Consider the following 25470-nt stretch of genomic DNA (forward strand, 5'->3'; position numbering starts at 1 on the left):
ACATGTAAATAACATATAATATATATATATATATGTATATACTTATTTAACCTTTTATCTTAGAGAATCTCTCTATTTCGAGCACTCTCTGCACGAGGAGCAACTACCACACGTATTTTTAAAAGAGATTGTAAATGCTCGTACAAGTGGGGAAGCACCTCAACATATAAGATAGCCGTGACAACGATGCCTACTCCGTAGGACACCTCAAATGACCATGTCCTATTTAGCATCCATGATAATACTATTTGTCCTAAGTAGCTGAGAGGAATCTCAATAACGCCTAGAGATAAAATGAGAATTAGCATCTGCTGCCAAGATTCCGAAAAATCGCGCAAAACATACTCGAGAGCATGCATATTGAGACAGAATGCAACTATATAGTACAGTCCCAGAATCCAATGATAGAGGTGCGCAGCGGACCATATAACTCCATCATCAAACCCAGTAACAATATACATACAAAATTTCAAATAGTAACCACCAACCCATAATTGAAGCACAAATAGAAGCAATATCGCGACACGAGAAGCGAACGCACGACATGCTGGTACACATATTGGACTATGAAGAAATTCATCAGGTGATACTGGAACCCTTTCTAACATCAAAACATAGGGTGTTTTACACTCTGCGCAAACCACTTTATGCTCCTCATTCGAAGTCATGGCACGCCACTTTTCCAAACAACTTCTATGGACATACTTGGAAGAACCATCACAAGAACAAGGCGCAAATAACTCTTCCACAGGCTTTGAACATTGGCATATACGGCATAGGAGTTCACTGTCATCATCATCATCGTCATTGTAATCGTCATTGTCATTTCTCCCCTCCCCTCTATCTTCCTTTTGTTGTGTTCCCTCCTCAGTAGGTATCTGGTCGTTATTATTGTTGTTATTCTGGCCACTACTATTACTCATACTACTAGGGTTCACAGCCACACTTTCCATTTCCATTTCACGTGAACCAGTTTCATTGTTTGCATTTTCCACCAGTACATCATCAGTGTTTGATTGTACAAAATTCTGCATCCACCGGCGTCGCCGCCAACGCCATGTAGAACAACACTGAAGACGATTCCAAATTGTGCATTGCAGCAAAAATAACTGCTTAAGAATTTTAATAAAAATTTCTTGCGTTGCCAGCATAATACGGTAAAGAAAGATGCACTGATTTTCATCATCATTGATATCTTCGTATAGAACAGTAACATTGCGTTCGTTCAGTGGAACAAATACCGAATTTCGCATTCCCAATTCCTTAACTCCCACTATGAAACCCACTACCCACATTAAGCAGAAAGCCACCATTAACACGTTTCCCAAGAAAGTTGAACTCAGCCATAAATACCATTTGAGAGGTCCATTTTTGTTAACCAGAACCATAACAATGTCCACATACGTAGAAGAGTCATGAAGCATAGTGCTTTGTAGGCGTAAAGTCCATGGACCATTCCAACCCCCTTCCACGCCAACATGAAATATCATTCTCCCAGTGAATCGATCCAATGGTATTTCCTTAAAACTCGTTGTATACGTCATGTAGCGACCTTGAAAGCATTCATCAGTGAAATCACCACAATTCTCAGAGAGTTCATACCGACGGGAAAGAGCTGTGGAAATCTTCGAACTGGCACTCGATCGTTCAAGATCAAATGGGAAGGTTAAGGTACTGTCATTGGCGATGGCTTTAAAGAAATGAACAGCATTTACGACATTTGGATGCATAGTTGAGTCCCGCCATAGTGATGCCGCAAACACTCCTTCCCATCCACCACGAAAACGCAACAAAACGTACCCTTCATAATCATCGAGTGAACATGAATTGATATTCCCAGTGGATGCCGTGTTACTGTGAAGGGAACAGTAGGGAATCAAATACAAATCTCTTGCTCCTCTTGTATCAGCTACAGTTTTCATGTTTCCAGAAACGCCAATAGTTGTCTGAAGAGCAAAAACCTTCGCCGGCCGCTTCCCATTACCTATGCTGCTCCGTAAACCAAAGTCAATGTCACGCAACTCTGTGGCAGACATAATCTGAGTATGCTCACTATCGAAAAGTGCAACAGCTGGCTGCAAAGCAGCATCACCAATATCAGCGGTATGGCAAAGAAGAAGCAGCAGCAATATTAGTGGCAACCGCATATTAGGGAAAGAAATAAAACTGGATAGTTTCATTCACTAAAACCTGGAGACGAAAAGGAAAAAAAAAAGAAGAAACAGAAAAAGACACAGGTGAGTACAAATATAGAAAAAGATACGGAAAGAAAATAAAAAGAAAGAAAGGGAAAAAGAAAACAAAAATACGGCTCACATATTACGTATAACTTGTCATCCGGCACAGAAGCTTTCCGCAATGAGTTCCCGCACAATACTTCGCATCATGCTTCCTCCCATTGTCGTTAACGTATCGATAGATAATGCATCAATCTCTCTGTGTATATCCTCTTCTACCCAACAGTGAACAGCAACATCAGCCAAACGCTCTATTGCAGCTTCTGTCTGCTGTCGTACGGTACGTCGTATCTTTTTTTCTGAGTCTTTTGTTGAAAGCATCGCATTTGAATACGTTGTTTTGTGGCCGCAGCGTCGGTAGTACTCCAGTCTCGCCTCTAGAAACATCATCTTTAGTCTATACTTGATAATCACATCCACGATAAGATTCTCCGTGTAACAAGGCAGTAGATTTGTTTGCTCCCAGGAGTGCCAGTCATCTCTTGTTGCCATTAAAAAAGATGAAATCAAATCATCAGAATTGTCACGTGCTGTATTTGTCCTCCCATTCACATCATAACCACCGGTGCACTCGCCCACCCGAGTAGACATGAGTAACTGTCGTTAAATTAAAAGAAAATAAAAATAAAAAAAAGCAGCGGATAGCAAAGAGCAAAGAACAAAAAAAAAACAGAAAAGAAAATGTAGAGGACATCCCACGACAAGGGGTTTTTATCACTTTTTTGCCACAGCAATGCGACCAAAAAAAAAAAACAAGGCGCAAGAAAAACAAAGAAAAGGAGCAAGAACACTTCTTATCTGCCCCAAACACTCCTTTCCCAGAACAAATCATGAGAAGCATTCACCGCAGAAGACCGAAGAACACTTTTCACAAGTTACTGGAGGAATAAATGGAGAAATAACAAAGAAAGAGCGTGAGCATCCACTACATATCCACGAAGGAGATAAACAATCTTCCTTAGAGGACCTCACCAGGCTCGTTTCAGACGTTTTCTCACCTGAGAAAACAACATTCCAATCTTCTGATAGAGGATTATCCATCATCGATGCAACTAGTCGATATGAAGGACCCACTATATGCCCAAAAGGACAGCGTCGCTCAAAGTATGATGGAAACCGCTTTAATATTCGATGTCCGCTACAACTAATAGGGGTGCCATCCAAAGAGAATGAAGAGGAAGAAGAACGAGAATGAGAATGAGAGTGAGAATGAGAAGAAGGGGAAGAGGTTAACGAGCTCTTTAATAGAAATACGTTAAGCTGATCGCTCGCAGCTCTCCTAATCCAATTACAACACAGAGTGCGTAGCGACTTCATTGGACTTAACTTGGGTGGTAATTGAAGTCGTCTCACACCACCGCTTTCAAAAAGCAGACTCTCGTCAACGGCAATCACTGCCAACTCTCTAACGTTATCGACACGAAGGCCTTTAATTAAGCATCTTCCTACTTCTAAAACTTTAAAGGTTACTTTGGGATTTGCACCATCCATGACTAGAAGAAACGCCCAACTACGACTATTTACCAAAACTACAAACATGGAAGGTCCGTAAGGTTGCACACCACAACAAAAATAACCCTCGGGAACCTGCACCACATACCGCAGACTAAGTGGACTTTTATTCCAAGACGGTGTCTCTAGCAGAGAAGCGTCAAAATCAAACACTGCCACTAATCTATCGAAATCAGCTGTCATTGCCACAAAGTGCTCATCCATACTTAGGCAAACATATATAAAAAAACTATCCAGACTTTTGACTAGCTGTTTTGCCTTATTCCCACCAACCACCACTACTTTTCCTATTCTGGAAAAAGAATCATCAATATAGGAACCTTCGAAAGAATGAGCTGAGAGTGGAACAAGGTCAAATGACCATGACGCCTCACGTAGTGGGGAACACTGTCGTTCCAATGGATCACAATTCAAATCAACACTTATCTCGAACTCCAGAATCTTAAAGTAGGCTGCATCAAAAATAAGCAACAAACGAACGACAGATGGACGAACCAAACGGTAAAAAAAACAGTTAATTGGTTTGGGTTCATCCATTCCCCAATTCAAAGAGACCTTGTATATAGGGAGACTACGCGTAACGTATTCAAATCGTGGAGCCACAAATACACGATCTGATAAAGTGGAACTGATGTCAAATGGGATCCACACCAGTTGGCTATCATTTGTTACTATAATAGCAATAAGAGTATCTCTGTTATAACAAAAAAGCTCTGCGTAACTAGCAAAATTAAACCCAAAATCACTACAAACTATGTAGTGAAAGGGATGCAAACAACATCGTTCTTCAATTATCTTCATTTCCTTATGAGTGGCATAAATCAAACTCTTCGCATAGGAGTTTGAATTATTAGCGGCAATACCCTCATCATTGCGAAGTAAAGAAGCCCATTGCATAAGAGTCAATGGGCTAGTAGAAGGTACATAGAAGAGCCGCACACCTTCTGCAATACTTAAGACATATGGTCCCAAATTTGTAATACCCAAACTATAAAAGCTCTCCGTCTGCAGTGCTTGTTCACGACGCCACTCCCCACTCAGATACGTCACATTTCCCTTTCTTACAAACACCACCGCCTCACCCGAAGGAAGCAGTGCAAGAGCATCTGTTCGTTGATTATGATAAGAGAAAGGGACCTCAGGAAACGAATTTGAACTGTCTCTAGAAGCATTATTGAACACGCCAAACGTCAGGTCCATGTGTTCCTTTATTTTGTTTTTGTTTTGTTCCTTTTCTATGCTTTTACTATTGCGCCTCTTCTCTACTCATTGACGTGAATGCGAAGGAAAAAAAAAAGAGAGAGGGGCACAACAAGAAGAAATCACAGCGTGGTTAGTAGCACAAGAATATTATTTAGAGAAATAATTACACAAAAAAAAGTTATAGAGAGAAACACACAGAAAGGCAAAAAGAAAGATATTTCGGAGAACAGTTTCCATATCCTTCTCACATTTTCATTCTCGATTTCTTTCATGAGAGAAGGGGCGTAGAGTCCTTTTTTGTTGTTGTTGTTGGTGGCGGTGGTGGTGTTTTTTCTTTGTTTCTTAAGCAATTTCCTTTTACTTTCCTTTTTTGCCTCACGGGATTTCTACTCCGCTAAAAATCATACTACGAACGCAAACTACGCCGTAGGTGACTCTTCCTCGCGTGAAGGTTGTTGGGGCTGTGAACTTCCGCCGCTGGGTGTAGAACGAAGCTCCCCTTTTCCATGGGCAAAGGCACACCGTTCACCCCAGTTGCATGTACCTCTGCTCTCCCAAAACATGCACATCTTCGTTTTACGCTTTCCCTGGTCAATGCCACCACGACCGCCGCGTCCACGACCGCCACGGCCGGCACCAGCTACTATCACGGGATTGTAGTAGCCTCCGAAAGGATAGCTGACCGTCTCTGGGGGGTTCCAGTGAGTGGTCTTTGTGTTATGGTCCATGTAATAGGGCTGACCAGTCGCGGTATAGGCCATCTGCCAACCGGAGGGGAGAACAGGCTGATTTACCGCAAAGTACGTCTGCATGGCCTTATGGATTTAAATATAGATGAACTCTCTCTCTCTTAATTTCTCTCTCTTTTTTTGTTATTGTTAACGTAGAAAAATACCAGAACAAAATTATTTTCCCTTTCTTTTTTTTTAATGGTCTGTGTTTTTTTTTTTTTTTCCTTGATCTTAAAACTTATGTTTTAATGTGGCAGACGTTTTCCTTAATATTAACGAGGCGTGGCTTTCTTAACAGTTAATATAGGGAATATGATGATCATAACAGGAGTGACAGAAATATCGAAAGGTATTAATATTCACCCATACAAAAGGCATAGACAAATATAATGGTGGAAAAGAAAAAATAAAAGAAAACATCCATAAACCGATAACCTCATATTTTACTGCTTCCGAATGCAAAGTGTAGAAGAGAAGGGTAGTTACACATAGGGGCCAAACAAGAAAAGAATCAAATATATATATATATATATATATATATAACAGGTTTATCACATTTAATGTACATCAAAGGAACAGACACCAAGTCCCGGTCGCTGATATCGCATCATTTCCACAAATACTTCCATTGGGTCACGTGTTAGTGCTGAGGCAGGCATTGCAGGTGGAATGTGCCGCGTCCGTCGCCGCCGCCTGCTATCTGACGCGTATGGCCGCACGGCGCCAAGTGTATTTTCGAATAATGCCGTTCGCATCTGCAACTCCACCGGTCCTACTACACTGCGTTGTTGTGGCATATGCAGCTCGCCAGCCAACACACGCGGATCCACGTTGGTCGCTCGAAGAACAAACTGCCGAGGGACGACGGGCGGCGGTGCACATTCAATATGTGGCAACCGGCGTTCTTCCCTCTCTTCTGCGAGGCGAGAGGCGATTTCATCCACTGTTCGGTAGAAGTGTTGACGTTCCACGTTTGGACTGCTACAACTATTCCCAACTTTGGACTCCACGGCGTAGCGTCTGATGGCACCGTTGGCATGGGCGCGCCACCTTTGGCCAAGTTTCACTCGGACTATCCTGCGTGATTCTGGCGTAGGGGGTTGGGTGATATCAAAAACATCAAGAGACTGTGAGTGAATCGGTGGCAAAGGAGTATTGCCCCATATTGCCAAGGACTCATCACTACAACCAGCAGGTGAAACAGATTGCGGTGCTTCACCGCTTCTTACCACCAATGGGGAACGCAACGAGCGATTCGATCTGCCATCCGTAGTCTCTACATGCATCACGGTGGGTACACAGAAACGTCGTGTGGAATTTATCCAATACCTCAAATCCAATTCATCGTAACAATCATCTGTAAAGGACTCATTGGTATCATATATAGTCGGCATTGCCGCATCTTGACTATTTTCTTTCATTATTACTACATCAAAGAGAAGAAACAGTGAAAAATAAGAAAAGTAAATTGGCATATAAAATATATATACATCGCAAGAAAGTAAACTTCGTAATGAAGCCAGTATAGAGAGATATTGGCTGTGTAACTGCATCTGCAAGCACATAATCTTCATCTCTTCAAAACAAAAATAAATAAAAAAAACAAGATAAAAGTAATGAAAAGAAAACACGTAGTATTGAGGGAGAAAAATAAAATACGCCTCTAATAAAGGTGGGAGAAGGAAAGCGAGAAAATGGAAAAAAAGAAATGGGAACATATTATATATATAATATATACTGTGAGCGGCACCTGTATTGTGTCTTTTTGTTTGTTTGTTTGTTTACTTTGAACTTTTTTTTAATTGCAGACGCCGCTATTCCTACCTCGCTCTCTTTTTTTTTTCTTGTTATTGATTTTGTTGCTATTGTTTTCGGAAGGGGGGAAGGGAGGGGGAGACGGCCGGTAATCGCCCACTAAATTCGTTGCTTTTTTTTCTTTCAGCTTTCTAATCACAACTACGCTGCTGTGTGGTTTTGTGTAGAACTTGTTGTCGGATAGAACGGAATCAGACACAAGAACACATACGCATATACATTTGGTAACACACACACACACACACACACACAGAAACACACGTAAATACGTGAGCAAAAAACTGGCTATCTTGTGGCGCAATTCACCTAGCCTCGTAACAATATTCTGCTTCTTTAATATCACCTTCAGAAAGTTTGAGGAACGGGTACGTCCTCAGCACTGGTTGCTTATATATATATATATATATATATATATATATATATATATATATATATTTCCCTTTCTTTCAGTTTTATTTTCTTTCTTGTACTTCCATCTCACATTTCCTCATTTTTAATGTTCTCTCCTGCCTCGAGGCGGAGGAAAACACCAAATAAGAGCAACGACGAGAAAGGAGTAGGATATCTCCGAACATTTCTACCGTCGTGTCTACAACGCCATACTTACTTCACTCTTGTTATTTTTTTTTGTTGTTGTTGCTGCTGTTTTTTCTTCTTTTTTCTTTGCTTCATCTTCTTTTTTCTTTCCCCCTTTTCTCTCATTGTATTTCCTATTTACAGATCAATCCTGAAGCATTGTACGAGTCAGTTGGAGTGCCACATCTTTCGACGGCGTGTTAAACGGCAGAGCTAGAGTTGGCGGCAAGTTGTACTCTAAGAATGGCTCTGGCGGACGGTACTTTGGTGGACGTACCTTTACGTTGGAGTTAGACAACTGAAATGGCAAGTGTGCTGGTACACCCACCAAGAGAGATGTCTGTGTTTTGCTCTTCGCACTGTGCGACTGCCTACCACTGCCCGCATTGAGGCCTAGCATCAGCGGCGATGAGGTCGGGGCTCCACCGTTCACCTGAACAGCACCCGTTGCGTTGTTGTTCACTGCTAGAGGAAGTGTTTTTTGTGCGTTGTGCACGTTGGGGTTGAGAATGTATCCATATCCGTTCACGTCGAGGTGTCGCTCGTCTGGCAGCTCGTGCAGATACTGACACTGCGCCCCGCGCAGACAGCCGCCGTTGAGAAAATACTTGCACAGCTCCTGTGAGCGGTCGTGGCTGACGGTGGCCGGCATGAGGGCGGCTGTTGGGTTGTTGCTGATGCCGTTCGTGGTGCCCTGCAGCAGCACCGAGGAGGTGGCGGAGGCCAAGAAGGCGTAACTAGCGTTGCTCGCACTGGTGACCGTCGCGGAGGGAGTTCCTAATCCCGCGGCAGTGCGACTGTTTGGATTGCTGCCGCCCGCCGTCGATGTGGAGCTTCCAAGTACGCCGGAGTTCCACAGACCAGGATCCTTCGAGAGCATCTCTCGCTCACTTATTCCCTTACTATTTCTGAAACACCACGAAAGAAAAAATCCAGTAAGGCAAATACGTATTTGTGTCTCAGGTATTTTTGTTTTGTTTTGTTTAACCTTCTTTTTCCTTCTATCTCTCTCTCCCCTCCTATATATATATATATATATTATTTTTTATTTTTATTTTTTTATAACTTATTTTTTTTTTGGTATTGTTTTCCTTGGTAGGAAAGGCAGAGGGTTACCTTTCCTTTTTTCTTACCCTTTCTTTATTTTGAGGGGGAACTCTCCTTTCTTTCTTTTTTCTTTGTTCTTTCTCTTTCGCTCCTTCTTCCTTTCCAATATGACTCTTCCTTTTTCGTTGTATTCCAATGGGACAACAAGAAAAGGAGTGTCCCCGTCACTTTACTAGCGAACTGTACAAAAAGAAAAATATATAAGTAGAGATAAAAACAGGAGGAGAAAAGTAGTATTGAAGAACACGAAAAAATAATTCAGAAAAGAAATACACCAGGTAATATTACAGCAGTAACAAGCCAAAGTACCCATTCATAATGAGTAAAAAAATGTTTAAAAAGGCAAAAAGGAGACGATCACCCCAGCTCCCACACCTTTTTTCCATATTGCTGAAGGATGATGCAGCTACATCTACACCTCTAAAATAAAATAAAAATCACCTTTCAGGTCGATGACTCAAATACCACGTTGTTTTTCTTGTGTACGGCGCACGTTAATCGAGCGCAGGTATGCTGTCATAGGGACCATTACAACAACAAATAACATCGTCACGGCACCAATACCGCGACTTTTGCATTTAACGCACGTACACTCAAATCCCCATCGTTTTTTCATAGCCAACGCTAGTCTTGAAATAGGTAATGTATTTCCTGGCATGTAATTTATAAATAACTCTTCACCTTCACGCACGGGACGAACCGTCCGAGCGCTCAGGAAAAAGACTCCCTTTACACTATTGTACGTGATTGTCACCTCCACATTTGGGTCACACTGATGATTAAAGTATTGTGCCTCTGGGAACAGACAAATGCCTCGTCGTCCATTGTATTCAACGTCGTATCGATTAAATTCAATAATAAGTGGCAATTTTTGCAGATCATATGAGGAAAACTCACCACTAAGTAGGAAGTTTGCACCATTCTTAAGAGCACCTTCCGGTCCAGGCGCTCGAACTTCTTCTGCAAACTCAAAAACGTCCTTCTCACGCGTAAAGTATGAGAAACCACCAGACATTAGCGTCACAACACGATGTTTAATGTACTTTCGCTCCTCTGGTGAACCTAGAACAAGTCTTGTAAAAACTTCCTTTGTAAGAATCATCACCTGATCCCGCAGCGCTTGTTCATTGTTATCACCAATGTACATCACAAAAGCGGGAATATTCATAATCTCCCGCCCATAACCAATTTCACGACGCGCGAAAACACCACGTGCGTAGGCGCCACCAAGATTGGCATTCATGTCAATTTTTACGTCTTCAGTCACGAAACCATCTTTAGGGGGATCGATAGTGCCTTGAATGGATGAGACACGAGCAAAGTATCGAGCACCTGTCACTGTCGTTGATCTTATCATTGCTCTTTTAACTGCTAAAGAGGTAGTCATTCGCCTAAAAGTGGTATTATGAACACTCGCCACTGATGTGCGAAGCACAAAATGGTGCTGCACCAAGAAGCGCATCCTAAATCCAGAGTAGACAGTCCTCTATAAATTCAATCAAATTTCATATATACATAAGTGTTCGATAACGAAAGAAGAAAAAAAAAAAGAATAAGGAAAATACCCTTCAGAGAACAAAAAAAAAAAACAGAGACTCACAAAAAAGAGGGAAAAAACTGCAACAGTCTGACAAACCAAACCTCGTGCAGGATATATGGTATTACCTTGTGAATTCAACAGCATATTAATGTATCCTTTTTTTTTTTTCTTTAAGGCGGGCGTAACACAACAACGGTGTTGTGCTCCATAACGCACATAGCCATGGGCCTCTCCCTTGGTCTAAGAAAGTAATTTTTGCATTGACACTGATTTTCCACTTTAGCTGTGTCATCACGCTTCTCCTGGGCCTGTTGTCTCGTCTTTCCTCCCACTGCAGGAAACAAACGTTGGAGTGGGCGATGGTAAAGAAGCTCCATAGTAACCGTGTCAAATGCAAGCAGTGCGCCACTCTCCAGTAGTACAGCTAAGGTATAAGGAATGAAATTATCAAAAAGAGCAAGATCCTGAACGAGAATATCCTCACTGCAGTATGTTTGATGCGCTGGTCGCAATCTGAGAGCTTTTCTCCTAATCTTATTTTCACTCAATTCCGTTTTTGCAGCTTTCAATGGTGCATCCTCACTGTTATCTGTAGCGTGCTCATGTGAGACCAGCAACTCATATACAGTGAACACCATCACAATATTTCCATCTACCACTAATGCCAAAAGACCTGACTGTGGTGGTGTACCACTTCGTCCCCCATTTACACTGTTCTGAGTAATTGGGGCAACAGCTGTCGCCGCTGTAACACGACCAGGTGCTTGCTCCATAGCGCTATAAAACACCGAGGTATATCGAATGGTTTTTAGCTCCAAAGTGATAAGTGACACAGTACCATCTGACCAAACGGTAAGCATCATGCTCTCATCATCATCCCACCAGACAACATGCAATAACTCCGCAGAGTTTCTCTCACTGGCAGCAAGCACATGAGTCCATGGTTTCTCTACAACGTACGCATCTAAAGCACCACCTTCCTTGCGCTTAAGAACGCAAAAACGAGCCACATGCTGAATATATTCCCCCTCCCCATTTGAATTACCAAACGATGTGTTACTGCGTCCACATGGTGCCTTGCATGTGACCACCACAACAATACGTGAGCCTTTTGCACTAAAGCGAATCCACATTCGTTCCCATGTTCCCTTTGACGGAAGCACATCATTAGATGGCAACTCAACGGCTTTATGCACAGTTCCCACTTTCACACTAACGGAGCGCGCATGCGTGGGAGTATCGGCGTCGACGTCGAATGTGCAGAGCCATCCCTCTGCCACAGCGCACACAATTACTGAGGACTCCTCCGTCGCTGAGGCCGTTCCTCGTCCTCCCGCGACTACTGTCGATGATGGTGCTACTCCACCCCGTGCCCCAGCACGAGGGAGTAGAAAACAATCGATGGCTGTTAGTCGATCACGATAGGATTCTTGTTGATTTGAAGTTTCCTTTTTCGACGTTTGATCGGATTTTCGACTCCGTCGCTCTGTATCACTCTCAAACAGATACGTCTTCACAAAATTCGATGTGTTCAGAATGCAGACACTGTCACCGGAAAGAGCACAGAAAAGACACGGGGAAAGGGCAGATGAAACGGTGGATAAGAGCCCACCTGTGTGGTGTCCTTTGGCCCAGCAGCAATCAATCACCGCCGTACCGTTAGACGATGACGATGATGTCACTCGTCGCTGTACATCCCCACGAAAGTTTCGCTGTAAGGCATTTCTAGCGAAGTACTGACGCTGCACATGATCCTCCGCAATGCACTCTTTCCTCCAATCATCAATCGAAGCCATGCGATTCCACCTATACTTTCTTGCACGCTGAGGACGCAACGCAGGAGCAACCAAAGTGCCGGGGTTGAGTTGAGTACAGGAAAAACTTGAACAAGGGAAGAAGAGGGGAAAAGAAAAGACAAAATTATTAAAGAAAAGAAAAAAAGAAGAGTGAAGCGAATGAGATAAATCTTTTACGTTTGACCGTGTAGCTTTTCACAAAGGGCCACCAGGACCCCCTTATATTATCCATGCCGCAAGCAATTTTACTCACGCATAGACAAGCACAAACAGATAATGCATACTGCAAAACTTCTGCGTTCTACTACACTCATTCACTTACCCACTCATTAGCCGCAATGACAAAAAAAAAGCATAAAGTGGATCTATTAGTAGTAGTAGTAGTAGTAGTAGTAGTAGTAGTAGTAGTAATAGTAGTAGTAGTATTAGTAGTAGTAGTAATAGTAATAGAACAGGGACAAAAAAAAACAGAAAGAAAAGCACCTTTCCTACTACTCCTCCTCCTCTGTTGCATCTGGAATCGGTTCCCACTGAGATGGTGGATTCTTCGCCCCAGAAGAGCATAATACCTTGAACCGGTTTCCAGAGAGTTTTCTGTCGTTACGTTGTGCTTTATTGATATCTTTATGCATTCTGTAAGTTGATGGTAGCGAGGTTCCATGGACAGTCATATCGTAGAGGTATTTTCCGTACATGGCATTATCCTCATTGGGAATATCACGACGGGCGAAAAGCTCGTAATGTGTGTTATTTGGCAATCGCTTCTTCATAATAAAGTCTGGCAAATTTTGTCCATAGCCAGGACGCATTTCTCTCATAGAATAACCCGTAAATGTTTTAAACTCTGGTGACATTGATCTCTCATCCTCCAACTGCCACGCACCAGGGGCTTTTTCCTCAATATACTCCTGAAATATACGAGCCCGCGCTAGCCGCAAATCCCACCGCTGCGCACAAGGCACAGGGAGGGTGCTGGGGTGCGTGTATCCAACACGATGTACCCCAAAGCGGATTGGTACACGACGCAGAACCATGTGACTGCCACAGCACCTACTACTAAGAAGCTGGTGGTACAAGTCACACCACCTCTGCTTTTTTTTTTTTTTGCTCTTAGTCAAAACATGAAAGTAGAAAAAAAAATACACAAAGAAAAGAAAGAAAGCAAAGGATAATAAGGAAAGTATTTAGAAATAAAAGGAGTAATCCTTACCAGCAGCAACAGTAGTAGTAGTGGTAGAAAGAAGAAGTAAGGACGACATGAAATGGCGTACATTCCTCCAGATGAGTCACGGAAAACAAATCTTCCCTCACCACTCACCCATGCATAGACACAGAGAGAGAGAGAGAGAAAGCAAAAAAAAAACAAATATCACTGAACGTTGCACTGATGATGGGAACTATCAAACTACAAACGAAGAAAAAAAGAAAATGCAATACACCCTTTACTACATTCTCTTAAATATTACTTTTCGAGCAACTCGAAAAGTGATGATCCCTTTCCTGCATAACATTTGTAACGGCTCTCCGTTTATCTATGCTCTCTTTGTATGTAATTCATACGGTCCTTCTGTACCTAAATTAATAATAAAGAAGGAAAGGGAAAACAGAAGAGGGAAGAGGTCGGGAAATTTCCACTACTATATGATTTCAAAGCTTAGTAGTATTTCATTTTTGCTCACCAAGCATAAGGAAAGAAATTTCCTCCAGTAATCAAAACATCATCGCTTCCTCCGCAACAGAGGAGAGGTACGGGGCAATAAAAAAAAAAATGGAAAACAAAGAGAGAAATAGCCTATAAAAACAAGGACAGTAAATAGTGAAGCTCTCCTTTTTGTACACTGCTCTGCCTCTGCCTCTCCCTTTCCTTTCTTTTTTTTTCTTTTTTTCGCTTCTAACCCTTTTATTTTCTCTTTTCTCACTTTTTTTTTTTGTTTCTTCTTTTTTTTTGCTGATTTTTCTCCTGGCAGAGACTATTGCGTTGCTTGAGGTTTTGGTATCATATCATTTGGAACATGCTGAAACACGCGATCGGATTTGTCGCACACCCACGCAACCTCCAATTCGTACAACTTATCCTTAGATTTATCGTGCACATCATGGAGAATGTTGGCAAGCTTTACCACTGCCTCTTCACAGGTCAATGTTGAAAAATCCATCTTTTCCAGCTCAGTCTTTGCCACAGTTTTGCCCTTCCCCAATGCTATACCGTAATAGCCAGCCACTGTTCCACTCGGGTCCGATACAAAAAGTTGAGGACCATCATCGGCGTATGATGCAATGATGGCAGCGCAACCAAATGGACGAAATGCGTAGTGTGTAGTGTAGACGTGCATAAATTCCCCGATTCTGGAAGCGAGTACAGAGCCAAGAATAGGTACAGCAAACACGTCACGGCTGTTTTCTGCTTCAGCGCGAGCCCGTGCTACAACAGCACGGCCGTCCGGAATCATTCCACAGATACATATACCAGCCTGACGATCTACAGTATGAATACGATCATTTGATCGCTCCTCCAGCATTCGGCTGGTGAGAATCTTTTCCACTGCAACCACGACACCATCCATGCAACAGGCAGCAACAGCGGTACTGCTATTATCAACAGCTTTACAAGCATATTCCACCTGAAACACTCGACCATCGGCGGAGAATATATCAGTAGACTGGTCGTGCCCGGACCCAGCCATTTTTTGTCAGTGTTTAAATGATTTTTCTTTTCTGTGTGAGTTGCCAATAGCAATACAACAAAATTATCTCTAGTGATTCTCCCACCCCCAACCAAAAAAAAGAAGGAAAAAAAAACAAAAGAAAGAAAGGATTTTGATAAATACATAAAAATGACAACCATATATAAATATACATACATATATATATATATATATATATATATATTCTTCAGGGTTTACAGAAAAGTAAGGAGGAGTAGTAGACCCGCCCCTTTCCCAATAGCATTTCTCTTCCTCCTTGACGTTTTTTTTCTCTCGCCTCTGCTGTTGTCTGTTATTCTTCTTCTGTTTTCCCTTTTCTCTTCTTCACCTCCTCCACCACGCAAGGAATGCCACCGCAAAGGCCAGGACAATCGAGGCACCCATCACATGCGATGAAGCCACGGCACGCCAGTGACTATCCCTGTGCGTACTGGGGGCACCGCGAGCGTCTGCCTGTGTATTGGCCCCACGTCGGCGTCCCCAATTGAGACGAATGGGGTGTTCGTCCTGCTCGTCTGGATCTCTCCATGAGGCACCAGCGCGCGGGGGTGGCGGGAGACGCTCACGCCAGCGGCCGCCGGGAGCGAAGAGATCGTTGAGACGCTCATGCAGATTGGCGTTGGCGTCCGGGGCGCCGGCGGTGGCGGGGGCGTGCGAGTCCGGGCAGTACGCGGCGGCCGGGCAGCAGCCGAGGATGTGGGCGGCGCAGAAACGCGTGCCGGCGTGGCGGGTGCGAATGACGTGCTGCAGTCGATGCCGCCGCCGGGCCGCCGCCGCCTCGCCGAGAACTCCCGCCATTCCCACCGGAGTTCCCCCGCCGTCCCTCTCTGCGCTCTCCGCCTCCCAGTTGCTCTGGTTAAACTGGCACGCCACATCAATCTCATCCAGCACCGTCTCCGCAATGAGGGTGTCATCTAGCACTACCGTACGCACGTATGGGTTCACGTGCGCTAACGCAGCCAGCGAACGGCCCGCCTCATCTTCTAAAGGGGTATTCGAGAAATCAATGAAACTCACACGGGAGTTGATGAGCGCTTCGCAAATCATCGATACCGTCTCATCACTCACATTAACCCCATTGATCGTCAAGGCCTCCAGTGATAAATTGTATTGCATCGCCACAGAAATGGAATACATCTCTAGATCAGAAAATGACTGGGAAAAATCATCAAAAATCATGACAGAGCGAATACTATTATTCAATATCTCCCCTATAAGAATTTGTATATCATCCTCACCAGGTCTCGTGTACTCACTATTGTGGTTTGCATAGTACGCAACCACACGTTCCAACTGCTCTAGCGTAATGCTTTCGTCCACCGTACCTGCCACAACTCGCTTGATAAGCACATGAATCTGCTTGTCATTCACAATATGCTCGCCAAGCGCATCAGCGACTGTTCGTTGTGCGCCTAGCACACGTGGTTGACGTCGATCAGACATCCGCTAAACCGTCTCACCCGCACCTCCCTCTTCCAAAAAAGGAGAGAAAAGAAGAAAAGCGCGAAGTAAGTCAGGAGCTAGGGAAAAGAAGAAGAAGAAAAAAAAAGGATACGGAGAATATTTACCGTGAAAGAAAAATACCAAAACTAAAACTAAAAATAATTAAAATTATTAATAATAATATAAATAAATAAAGGAGGAAATATCGACACCACCTCACCCGCTCAGCAAAAATAAAAAGCAAAAAAAAAAAATGAAAAAGAAGAAGAAACGCAGCATCACTCCCATTTATGCAAGACCAGAAGGAGTGACACCGGCGCAAAGAGCATCAGCAAAAAGAGCAGACTGTCTTTCATCTTGAACCAACTCTATAAAATCATCACACGTCTGAAACTTCTCGCTTTCGGCAGGTTCCTGCCACAAAGGATTTCCACGCAAAGAACGAAACACCGCTTCATACCAGCAAGCTGCCCACTCTGCTGATGCGGATGTTCCTACTCTACTCCCCACATTTGTGGTATCCGTCATTTTATTTTTTCCTAAAAACATCTCGAGTTCAGATTTATGCTCTATTGTGCTACAATGTTTCTTGCATGTCGACGCTGCTATCAAATGTGTAGATTGTGGCACCACATCCACATCACACAGAACACATCGTCCGTTAACAAAAAAAAAGAGCAACGGGGCATTTTGAATGGCGTTACGCACTAAATTTGGGTCCAGACATTGTTCAACCTCTATCCCATTGGAGACACCATCACACTCAGGAGTACGGGGTGTGTTTGTTATTAGTGTCGTCGGGTCTATGTCACTGCTGGCTTCGCGGACTCGTTTTTCATACTTTTCTGTAGCAGCCGTCAATCGTAAGCGCCATAATTCCAGCGATGCCGCCGGATCACGACGTGCACGCAGTAATTGCATGTTATGACGTTTTTCCTGTTTGTGATGCGCTACTGTTGACGATGATGACGACCTCAAGACGAGATCACAAACAGCACAGTAACCTTCCACGGTAAACTGATGTGCGCATTCTAGCAGGTAATGCAAATTTCCCACATTCTCCTTTCTCACACAAGTCGAAGAATTCAAGGCAGCTGCAGTTGCCGCCGACGACGCTTTGTGATTTGGGGAAGAAAAGTGTGACATGATATTTTCGGTAGGAATGTATTCAACACAGGAGCAACATATATTTCCCTTTAGTGAAAATAGTGACTCACACCACATTTCCCGTCGTGCAATTACAACCTGCATCTGACTCCCGCACGAAGCAACGTTTTGCAAGTTCCGTTGGTGTCTCCCAGACAACAGATGCCTTTCCGGTTGTGTGGAAACTACACAGTCGCACAAGGGACAAATAACTTCTTGAACGAGACCACAGAAATGCATTCGTCCATTATTATGCACAAGAGATTGAGCTGCTCGTAGTGGGTTCATTTGACGCTTGACATGATGTCTACTCCCAATGTGCTGCACAGCGTGGCGAAATCCACCCCCAACATGATGACAACAACGGATACAATAATGATCGCGTACATCTTTTTCAAGTTCATACAGAAGCAGCGTAGCTGCCAACACACATGCTGCTGGTGCCGTCCCACGAAAGACCACTCGTGCGGCTTCACTCCATTTTACGTGTTTCTCCCCACTTATATGTTGCATTGCGTTACCTGTAATCCACACATTACACAAAATACAGTAATCCTTCAACACATTCAAGGAAACATCATCTACGGAAATTGGCATCCCTTTCCACTGCTGCTGGAAGAGAGAGTGAAAAAAAAGGAACAATTTGCTATCGATACACACATACACGCACGCACACACACATTCACTCTCACAAAATGTGAATAAAAAAAATATAAATAGAAGATTTCAAATAATGGAAGAACTATACAAATCGCACTTGAATATTGCTCGGTCGCACCATTGTCAACAATGTTGTCGCTGTTACCGTTGTCATTGTCACTGTTTTTTCTTCCCCCTTTCCGTTTTTCTTCTTCTTATTCTTCCTCTTCCTATTCTACCGTCTTTCCTCTTAGCTATCCATTATAATTTTTTATTATTTTTCTTTCCATATATAACATCTTCAGAATCAGTCCCAACCTTGTGTGCTCCCTCTCTCTCTCTCTCTCTCTTTTTTTTTTTTTGTTTTACCCATCTCTTCAGCATCTTCCAGACTGTTAATGGCTTTTCTTTTTTTTCCTCCCAATTTTGGTCGTGGGCTAAGACCGTCAGAAAAAAAAAACTAACAAGCACCAACCAAAGAAAACAATATCAATTAAAAAAAAATTTTGAAATGATGTATAATGTCCTTTAAACCAAACCATAATACTGTTGGAAGGGGAGGGGTGCGTTTACTGTGTGTCACCGAATTCCGCCCTCAACATGGACTCCATCGCCCATCCGACGGAAAAGCTGACCAACCCGCTGACGATGCCGTTAAACACCATCAGGGCCGCAGAGCGCCACATACTAACGCCAGTGAGATATCCCTTCACGGAGCCCAACACCAGCAGCGCGGTGGCGGCGAGGATGCAAGAGGCGACAAAGACGCCGTCCACACCGCGGCCGTGGCCGGAGAGATACGCCAGCAGCGGGATGGAGCCAAAGAGAACGAAGGATAGAAACATCACGGCGCCTTGCTTCTTCGGGCCGTGCACATCGCTGAGGTCTAAGAGAAGTCCAAGCTCCTCCGTCATCATAAAGTCCACGAAACGCTTCGGATCACGAGAAATAATGTTTACCATGGTTGTGGCATCCTCGTGGGAAAGGCCCTTGGCTTCATATATCTGCACCATCTCATCCACCTCCATGTCAAACGCATTCTCCACCTCCCACTCTTCACGACGACGTTCAGAGAGCGCATTTTCTCGCTCAGCCTCCCCAGAGACGTATTCACTAAAACCCATTGAAAAGGCATCCGCAATGACATTAGAAAAGCCAAAAATGAGAACAGTAACATAATTACTATTGCTACCAACCGCTGCTGAAACTATAGCAAATGTAGTCATGATACCATCAAGACCTCCAAATATAACAGACTTGATGTAATCAGCTGCGGCGGAGCTGTGGAACTCAGTGTGCGGAAGTCTCTTTTCGTGTTCACGTCTAGACATCTCAATGTCACCGTTTTTGAAGGCTAATCTCGCTTTTGCAATGCTCTTGTAGTCAGTGTTGTTATTCACATCAATTGCGGTTGATTCCGACATTATTTCAGTTATTCTATTTACTCTTGTTGTACTTAGCGAACTGATATTCTTTTGTTACTATGCTCATGTCCGGTGTGTTCATCATCATCATCAAGAAATAGTACAAAAAAACGAAATGGGTTAAAAGTAAAAAAAAAAAAAAAAAAAAAACAAAACAAAACAAAATTTGACAGTGGAAGAAATACTTGCACTGTCGTCTCTGAGAAAGTCGTACAGAGAGTGGAAACAAGGAAAACAATTTAAAAAAGGAGAAAACGAAGATAAACCCATCGTTCTGCAAACTGTAGTTACTGCAACCTCATGTGTGAATACAATAAATGCGGAACAAGGAAGAAAGAGATAATAATGAAAAAAAAAGGTAGGTTGTTCAGATGCTTCATCATTCCGAACTATAGTCTAGAAAAAGCTCATCACCTTCCTTTAAGTCACTCATGGCGCAGACAACTACGCGGCGACTAGAAAGAGGTGAAGTCTCAAAGACAACACGCCTACGACTACCTGATGAAACAAAGTCAGAATGGGTGCAGGTGTATAACGCACAATTCACTGCTGGTGGTGGCTGTGATACAACAGTACCCTTTTGTTTCTTAGCAACGACTCCGGCTGCATTATTTGATGGCTGCAGTACAGAAGGACTACGAATAATATCAATAAGTGGGACAAAAGATGGTAATACCTCAATATCCGGTCGCTCAGTAAAGAGATCAGCCAAATCACCAGGTGCGGATGGAACACAATCAAGTGGTAAAAGCATACTGCGGTGCATCACGGTACGGTATGCCATGCGCAGTTCATCAAGGGAGGGAACAAGCTGAGATGAAACCCGTGATGTATGACGCTTTTGATAAAACTGAAGGGCAGCATGTGCAACCCGCAGTTGGGCTTCTGTTTCCACCTTTAACGACGAAAGGAATGTCTCCTCTTCTGCGTTATTTAGTCCCTCTGGAAGCGTGGAAGCAATAGATGGGAAACTCCTCACGTGAGAACTCACAAACGGTGAAGGAAGAATTGGCATTAATGAGCGTGAAAACAGAGGTGAGATATCGAAATCACGTCCTTGAGAAAGCAATTTCCTGTAGCACGCCACGCAGGATGTCAACCATAAAGATTTTGCCGTGATAATATCCATACGTCCAAGGCGCGTTAAAAAAGCACACATCGTACGAACAGATGGCACTGCTAAAGGTTTCATATCTCCCCTAATAGTTTGTGCATTAAGCGTAACAAGATAGGGTACAGTTAAGACCACGGCACCAGCACGTACGGCCTCACCAACGTGGAGAGAGAGATGTGGCATAAGGCCCTGCATGTGTCTATGAATAGAAAGTCTCTTACTTACCACGCCCTTCTCAGCACACCATTCCCATAAATCCGAAAAACCATCATCTGCATTAGACATGCAATTTCACCCCTTTATTTAGTCTAGTTCTACCCTCCGCCCTTGTCTTCATATGTCAGAATACACCAATAAATATGTAGAAAATAAAAATACCAAGAAAAAAAAAACAAATTTTTTAATTTAAGAAAAAGGACACAATTAAAGCATCATTGCAAAAAAGCAAAAGAAAACAGAAAGAAAAAATACACAGTATCTCCCTACTTTCTTTTGTGAAGACAAGGTTCCTGAGTTCACCACACAGTGATCGCAACAATGGCCTCTTAAACAGTCCTTCTTTTTTCTTTTCTTTTTTCAAAACTAGTAGTCATTCGCCTGCTCCGTCAAAGGATCTTGTACACGTGTAATGCCACCCAATTCTGGAACACGACGCCAACGGGGCTTCGGGACCACATGAGAAGCGCTAGGGTGTTGCCAGTAGTTTGGCCACGTATTCGCAACATCCTGATAACGTTTGGGATTAAAATAAGCGTCAGAATCGGGGGTTGAAAATGAAAGCATAGATGCCGCTGCCTCTTTACCGTATTTCTTTTCTAACCCTTCAGCTACTTTCGCATTTATTGCTCGTTGCTTTTGAATGCGATGCATCCATATCGAGCGACGACGAATTGACTCCATTACTTCACGCATATGATAACTTTCACGTCGGTTTGGGACGAATTTGAAGAGGCCATTGGCGAGCGCAGTTCCTGGAAATTTATTGTCGAAAATTTTATCACGCACGTAAAAATGGCGTACTACCTCCTTGTTCACTCTACGTAGCTGAATTAACTCATATGCACAGGGGTAGAACGTCAGGCGTTGAGAAGCGTTCTGTGTCCCTGCCACTACCGAGCGGTATGAACCATGACCAAGAGCCCCTGACATTACTCGTCTTGATCGAGCACAGCCTGTAACAAAGAAGAGATGTTTTACATATGTGGAAAAACGAAGAAAAAAAAAGAACGAGAGAAAAGAAAAGGAAGAAACACAAAAAATCATAAAAAAAAAAGAACATAAACACAAGTAGCATGAGAAAAATATAAACTGTATTTTATTTAATTTTTCCATTCTATGATCGTCTCTTCTTATCTTCTTTTTGGAGAGTAAGGGGGAGAAAGAGGGGGAAGGACAAAGAAAGACAGGGTTAAGCTATTGGAAATAACCCAAACACCTTTCTCTCTATCTATCTCTCCCTTCACTCACTGTAACAATCTTTTTCTTTTTTTTTCCGTTACTCTTCGATTGGAGTCATTCTATTTTATGCTTCCAATGGTAAGAGAGCAATACCTATTTCTTAACAACCTTCTTGTGTCCAGTTGTTCCCTTGTGCTGCAAAGTTCCTGACAATGCAATTGCACTACGGCTTCTCTTAGCCCCAGCTGTCGTACTCGCGGCTGTGGGCTTTGGCACTGGTTTGCTTATGGTGAAGAATTGATCAAGTCGGCCTTGTGTTTTCTTCGTCAGTGCATCACGGAGACGTTGAATTCCCTTCATGACCCGTTCCTTTTTGAACAACTTCTCTGTTACAAGAAACTGAATAAGTCCCTCCTCATCTGGTTCGCGAAATTGAATGTCAATTTCCTCTGCCGGCGTCACCTCTGGGTTGAGGAAGAACCGGCGTGCCTCTTTAAAGTCAAAGCCCTCCGGCACTGGATGCTTCTCCGTGTCGAGAGATGCCATTAGTGCCTCGATACTTCCATGTTTCTTTACACCTTCCCATGCCTTCTGTGGCCCAATACCGGGAATCTTCGGTACGTAGTCGCAGCCGAGGAGAATACAAAGATCAATGAACTGTGGCATTGTAAGTCCTGTCTGTGCGAGAATATCACTAAGGTGATACTCTGCAATAGGTCGTTTCTTTGCTTCACTATAGGTCAAGTGTCGAAGCATAATTGGGGCACCAAATGTGAGGGCATCCATATCTTCCGTTCCAACCGCCCACGCCTTTTTCTTCTTTACAAGTTCCGCACATTGTGCCTCCGCCTCAGATGGCGCCTGCACAACAGGAATTCCCATCAGTTGTAGTAACTTTTTCGCCTCTTCCATCTGCTCCTTCGAAACTCGCACGGTACGTTTACCCATCTTCTCCATCATCTCATCATTTCCTTCCTCTTTAGCATTTTCAAATTGCTGCTGTGCCTCCTCTGCCTTTTGGTGTCGACTTTGAAGTTCAGACGCCTTAAGTGCCGGTGGCTTACCATCAAAAACGTATATAGGCTTTAAACCCTCGTCCACCATCCGAAGTGTGCGAGCAAAGAGGCCATTAAGATGTGAAGTAACTTCTCCTTCTTCATTTCGCAGTTCCACTCCTTGGCCATCCTGAAATCCTTTCATCGCGATAAGGAATTGATAAATTGCCATGGAGGCATCTATGGCAATACGACGACCAAAATAGGTATTTAACTCGCTCTCCTTGATAGCGGAAGGCGATCGATCATAAAGAAGCTTCGAAAGTCCTAAAATCCCCATTTATCCTTTTCTTTCTTTTTCTTTTTTCTCGGAACTCTCTATGGTATTTGCCTCTAGGTAATAAAAAGAATAATAACACCCAGAAACCAGAATTAGAAATACAGAAAAATAACACGCAATCGTGGCCCAACATGTAACAAAAAAAAAACATTGAAAAGAAGCATTAACAAAAAAAAAAAGAAGTAAACCATATTTTTTTTCTTTCATATAAACAGGAGGTCATGAATAGAGACTTACACACATTCCCTCTCTAAATTCAATATCCCTCTGAGTGGGTTCTGTTCCTACCGCGTTTTACGTTGAAAACTGCCCAGACCAAATAAACGCCATGGCTCCGGCGATAAAAATAACGACGACAATTGATACCCACTTGAATAGAGAAGCCTCAATTCTATCTGACTTAAAAGCAACTGGTCGAACTATCGACTGCTGTTTTTCCCCTTTACAGTTCCCTTCATCCTTCTCGTCTGCATTCTTTGACGGAATAGATGAGAGCTCATTAGAATCGTCTGACACCACTTGAAATACTTTTACCGTCTCTCCAGCCCCATCTTCGATCAATTCTCTCAGTTCAGTCCATTGAGGTTTGGAAAGAATGGTCGAACCTTTTTGAGTGGGTGTAAACACCCATTGGTAATTCATCCCATAGTTCCTTGCAGACTGCACACGTACCACCACACCATTTGGTTTTTGCTTTAATCTTGGTAGAAAAGAACATATCGCATGATAGATATCTGAACCATATGAAATAAGAGGGGCAAAAGTAATGTGTATACACACTATATCTTCATTCTCTTCCATTGTTCCACCTAATTGTATGGCAAAAATATCATTACTGGAATTCCAGAAGTCACTATTTCCAAATACAATAGGACCCTTGAAATCTATTAATGCATAGTTGTCATCATCTTTATTCTTCGCTCTAACTATAAGTGGCAGTATGTTTAATGGTGACTTCAGGTAGCAAGGAATTGAAACGAACAAAGGTCTTGTCTTCGGTGATGTCAGTGGTAGTGTCGTACCAGGTTCCAGTAATAACTCACATCGTGTAGATGCTCCGTTATTGTTTGTCACAGCAAATAGCGAACCTCCCCGTGAATGATCCTTTAGAGAGCTCCGTATAAAAGTAAGTTTCCTCACGCCATTGTTTGATAACAATAAACCCAAAAATACAATGCCGCAAGGTAGCACTTGTTCGAGACACTCTACTTGTTCGGCAATAACATCGATGTCCACACAGGAAATGGAGTCAAAAATAATGCAAACAACTTGTTTGTCCCCATCATCACCTTTGGAAACACTCTGTTGTCCCACCAAAATATGAGCATCAGACACACCAGGCGGTGGTAAGAGATCTGAGGAGAGTACCACTGATACCATTCATACGACTCACAGCCTCACTTTCAAGACACCTTAAAATAAACAAATAAAAGATAGAAGCATAAAGAGGAAACAGAAAAAGAAATTATTGTTTTTTTTTTTTTAAGAACAGGTGCCTCTCTCATACTTTTACTTTCCTCAAATGTAATAATTAAAAAAAAAAACACGGGACACTTATCATGAAAAACATGAGACGCCCTATCAGTTAAAGAAAGAAGAAGAAATGCAGATAATGGGCCCAACTGATGCATCAGAAAATGTTCTTTCTTTTTCTACGTAAAGAAGCGAAACAACCCACAATTTCGTCTGATGAAAGCAATTCCATTAACAAACCATCTGGTTGATTCAACGATTTATTCTCTGAAGCAT

General features: G+C 42.9%; 17 protein-coding genes across 17 annotated transcripts; all 17 read right to left on the minus strand.

Moving 5' to 3' along the window:
* Positions 1 to 59: 59 nt before the first annotated feature.
* LSM04_005173 (zinc finger protein) lies at positions 60 to 2180 on the minus strand (the record flags this gene model as incomplete). Its single annotated transcript, XM_067331459.1, has 1 exon — positions 60 to 2180. One exon carries the CDS (start codon positions 2178 to 2180, stop codon positions 60 to 62), a length of 2121 nt encoding a protein of 706 aa, XP_067193109.1.
* Positions 2181 to 2333: 153 nt separating this feature from the next.
* Positions 2334 to 2828, minus strand: LSM04_004574 (uncharacterized protein; the record flags this gene model as incomplete). Its single annotated transcript, XM_067331460.1, has 1 exon — positions 2334 to 2828. One exon carries the CDS (start codon positions 2826 to 2828, stop codon positions 2334 to 2336), a length of 495 nt encoding a protein of 164 aa, XP_067193088.1.
* A 237-nt stretch (positions 2829 to 3065) lies between these two features.
* Positions 3066 to 4949, minus strand: LSM04_004358 (uncharacterized protein; the record flags this gene model as incomplete). Its single annotated transcript, XM_067331461.1, has 1 exon — positions 3066 to 4949. One exon carries the CDS (start codon positions 4947 to 4949, stop codon positions 3066 to 3068), a length of 1884 nt encoding a protein of 627 aa, XP_067193082.1.
* Positions 4950 to 5371: 422 nt separating this feature from the next.
* LSM04_000592 (WW domain) lies at positions 5372 to 5764 on the minus strand (the record flags this gene model as incomplete). Its single annotated transcript, XM_067331462.1, has 1 exon — positions 5372 to 5764. The coding sequence occupies one exon, from the start codon at positions 5762 to 5764 to the stop codon at positions 5372 to 5374; it is 393 nt and encodes a 130-aa protein (XP_067193005.1).
* Positions 5765 to 6240: 476 nt separating this feature from the next.
* Positions 6241 to 7104, minus strand: LSM04_004968 (uncharacterized protein; the record flags this gene model as incomplete). Its single annotated transcript, XM_067331463.1, has 1 exon — positions 6241 to 7104. The coding sequence occupies one exon, from the start codon at positions 7102 to 7104 to the stop codon at positions 6241 to 6243; it is 864 nt and encodes a 287-aa protein (XP_067193104.1).
* A 1115-nt stretch (positions 7105 to 8219) lies between these two features.
* LSM04_000079 (Torus domain) lies at positions 8220 to 8954 on the minus strand (the record flags this gene model as incomplete). The annotated part of the gene is made up of 1 exon (XM_067331464.1): positions 8220 to 8954. The coding sequence occupies one exon, from the start codon at positions 8952 to 8954 to the stop codon at positions 8220 to 8222; it is 735 nt and encodes a 244-aa protein (XP_067192992.1).
* Positions 8955 to 9638: 684 nt separating this feature from the next.
* Positions 9639 to 10643, minus strand: LSM04_008913 (SET domain; the record flags this gene model as incomplete). Its single annotated transcript, XM_067331466.1, has 1 exon — positions 9639 to 10643. One exon carries the CDS (start codon positions 10641 to 10643, stop codon positions 9639 to 9641), a length of 1005 nt encoding a protein of 334 aa, XP_067193204.1.
* A 248-nt stretch (positions 10644 to 10891) lies between these two features.
* On the minus strand, positions 10892 to 12517 carry LSM04_006791 (uncharacterized protein; the record flags this gene model as incomplete). The annotated part of the gene is made up of 1 exon (XM_067331467.1): positions 10892 to 12517. One exon carries the CDS (start codon positions 12515 to 12517, stop codon positions 10892 to 10894), a length of 1626 nt encoding a protein of 541 aa, XP_067193154.1.
* A 491-nt stretch (positions 12518 to 13008) lies between these two features.
* LSM04_008268 (uncharacterized protein) lies at positions 13009 to 13551 on the minus strand (the record flags this gene model as incomplete). The annotated part of the gene is made up of 1 exon (XM_067331468.1): positions 13009 to 13551. One exon carries the CDS (start codon positions 13549 to 13551, stop codon positions 13009 to 13011), a length of 543 nt encoding a protein of 180 aa, XP_067193178.1.
* A 936-nt stretch (positions 13552 to 14487) lies between these two features.
* On the minus strand, positions 14488 to 15201 carry LSM04_008964 (Proteasome alpha-subunit; the record flags this gene model as incomplete). Its single annotated transcript, XM_067331469.1, has 1 exon — positions 14488 to 15201. One exon carries the CDS (start codon positions 15199 to 15201, stop codon positions 14488 to 14490), a length of 714 nt encoding a protein of 237 aa, XP_067193206.1.
* A 345-nt stretch (positions 15202 to 15546) lies between these two features.
* LSM04_006451 (uncharacterized protein) lies at positions 15547 to 16665 on the minus strand (the record flags this gene model as incomplete). The annotated part of the gene is made up of 1 exon (XM_067331470.1): positions 15547 to 16665. The coding sequence occupies one exon, from the start codon at positions 16663 to 16665 to the stop codon at positions 15547 to 15549; it is 1119 nt and encodes a 372-aa protein (XP_067193148.1).
* Positions 16666 to 16953: 288 nt separating this feature from the next.
* Positions 16954 to 18408, minus strand: LSM04_008833 (uncharacterized protein; the record flags this gene model as incomplete). The annotated part of the gene is made up of 1 exon (XM_067331471.1): positions 16954 to 18408. One exon carries the CDS (start codon positions 18406 to 18408, stop codon positions 16954 to 16956), a length of 1455 nt encoding a protein of 484 aa, XP_067193202.1.
* Positions 18409 to 19019: 611 nt separating this feature from the next.
* LSM04_004706 (Ccc1 family) lies at positions 19020 to 19874 on the minus strand (the record flags this gene model as incomplete). The annotated part of the gene is made up of 1 exon (XM_067331472.1): positions 19020 to 19874. One exon carries the CDS (start codon positions 19872 to 19874, stop codon positions 19020 to 19022), a length of 855 nt encoding a protein of 284 aa, XP_067193093.1.
* Positions 19875 to 20253: 379 nt separating this feature from the next.
* Positions 20254 to 21273, minus strand: LSM04_005487 (uncharacterized protein; the record flags this gene model as incomplete). The annotated part of the gene is made up of 1 exon (XM_067331473.1): positions 20254 to 21273. The coding sequence occupies one exon, from the start codon at positions 21271 to 21273 to the stop codon at positions 20254 to 20256; it is 1020 nt and encodes a 339-aa protein (XP_067193124.1).
* A 297-nt stretch (positions 21274 to 21570) lies between these two features.
* Positions 21571 to 22137, minus strand: LSM04_001954 (uncharacterized protein; the record flags this gene model as incomplete). The annotated part of the gene is made up of 1 exon (XM_067331474.1): positions 21571 to 22137. The coding sequence occupies one exon, from the start codon at positions 22135 to 22137 to the stop codon at positions 21571 to 21573; it is 567 nt and encodes a 188-aa protein (XP_067193034.1).
* A 402-nt stretch (positions 22138 to 22539) lies between these two features.
* LSM04_008044 (XPG N-terminal) lies at positions 22540 to 23721 on the minus strand (the record flags this gene model as incomplete). Its single annotated transcript, XM_067331475.1, has 1 exon — positions 22540 to 23721. One exon carries the CDS (start codon positions 23719 to 23721, stop codon positions 22540 to 22542), a length of 1182 nt encoding a protein of 393 aa, XP_067193170.1.
* A 294-nt stretch (positions 23722 to 24015) lies between these two features.
* LSM04_002929 (uncharacterized protein) lies at positions 24016 to 25101 on the minus strand (the record flags this gene model as incomplete). Its single annotated transcript, XM_067331477.1, has 1 exon — positions 24016 to 25101. The coding sequence occupies one exon, from the start codon at positions 25099 to 25101 to the stop codon at positions 24016 to 24018; it is 1086 nt and encodes a 361-aa protein (XP_067193053.1).
* Positions 25102 to 25470: the final 369 nt, after the last annotated feature.

Source organism: Trypanosoma melophagium, assembly GCF_022059095.1.
Source record: "Trypanosoma melophagium isolate St. Kilda chromosome Unknown ctg18segment0, whole genome shotgun sequence".
NCBI lineage: Eukaryota > Euglenozoa > Kinetoplastea > Trypanosomatida > Trypanosomatidae > Trypanosoma > Trypanosoma melophagium.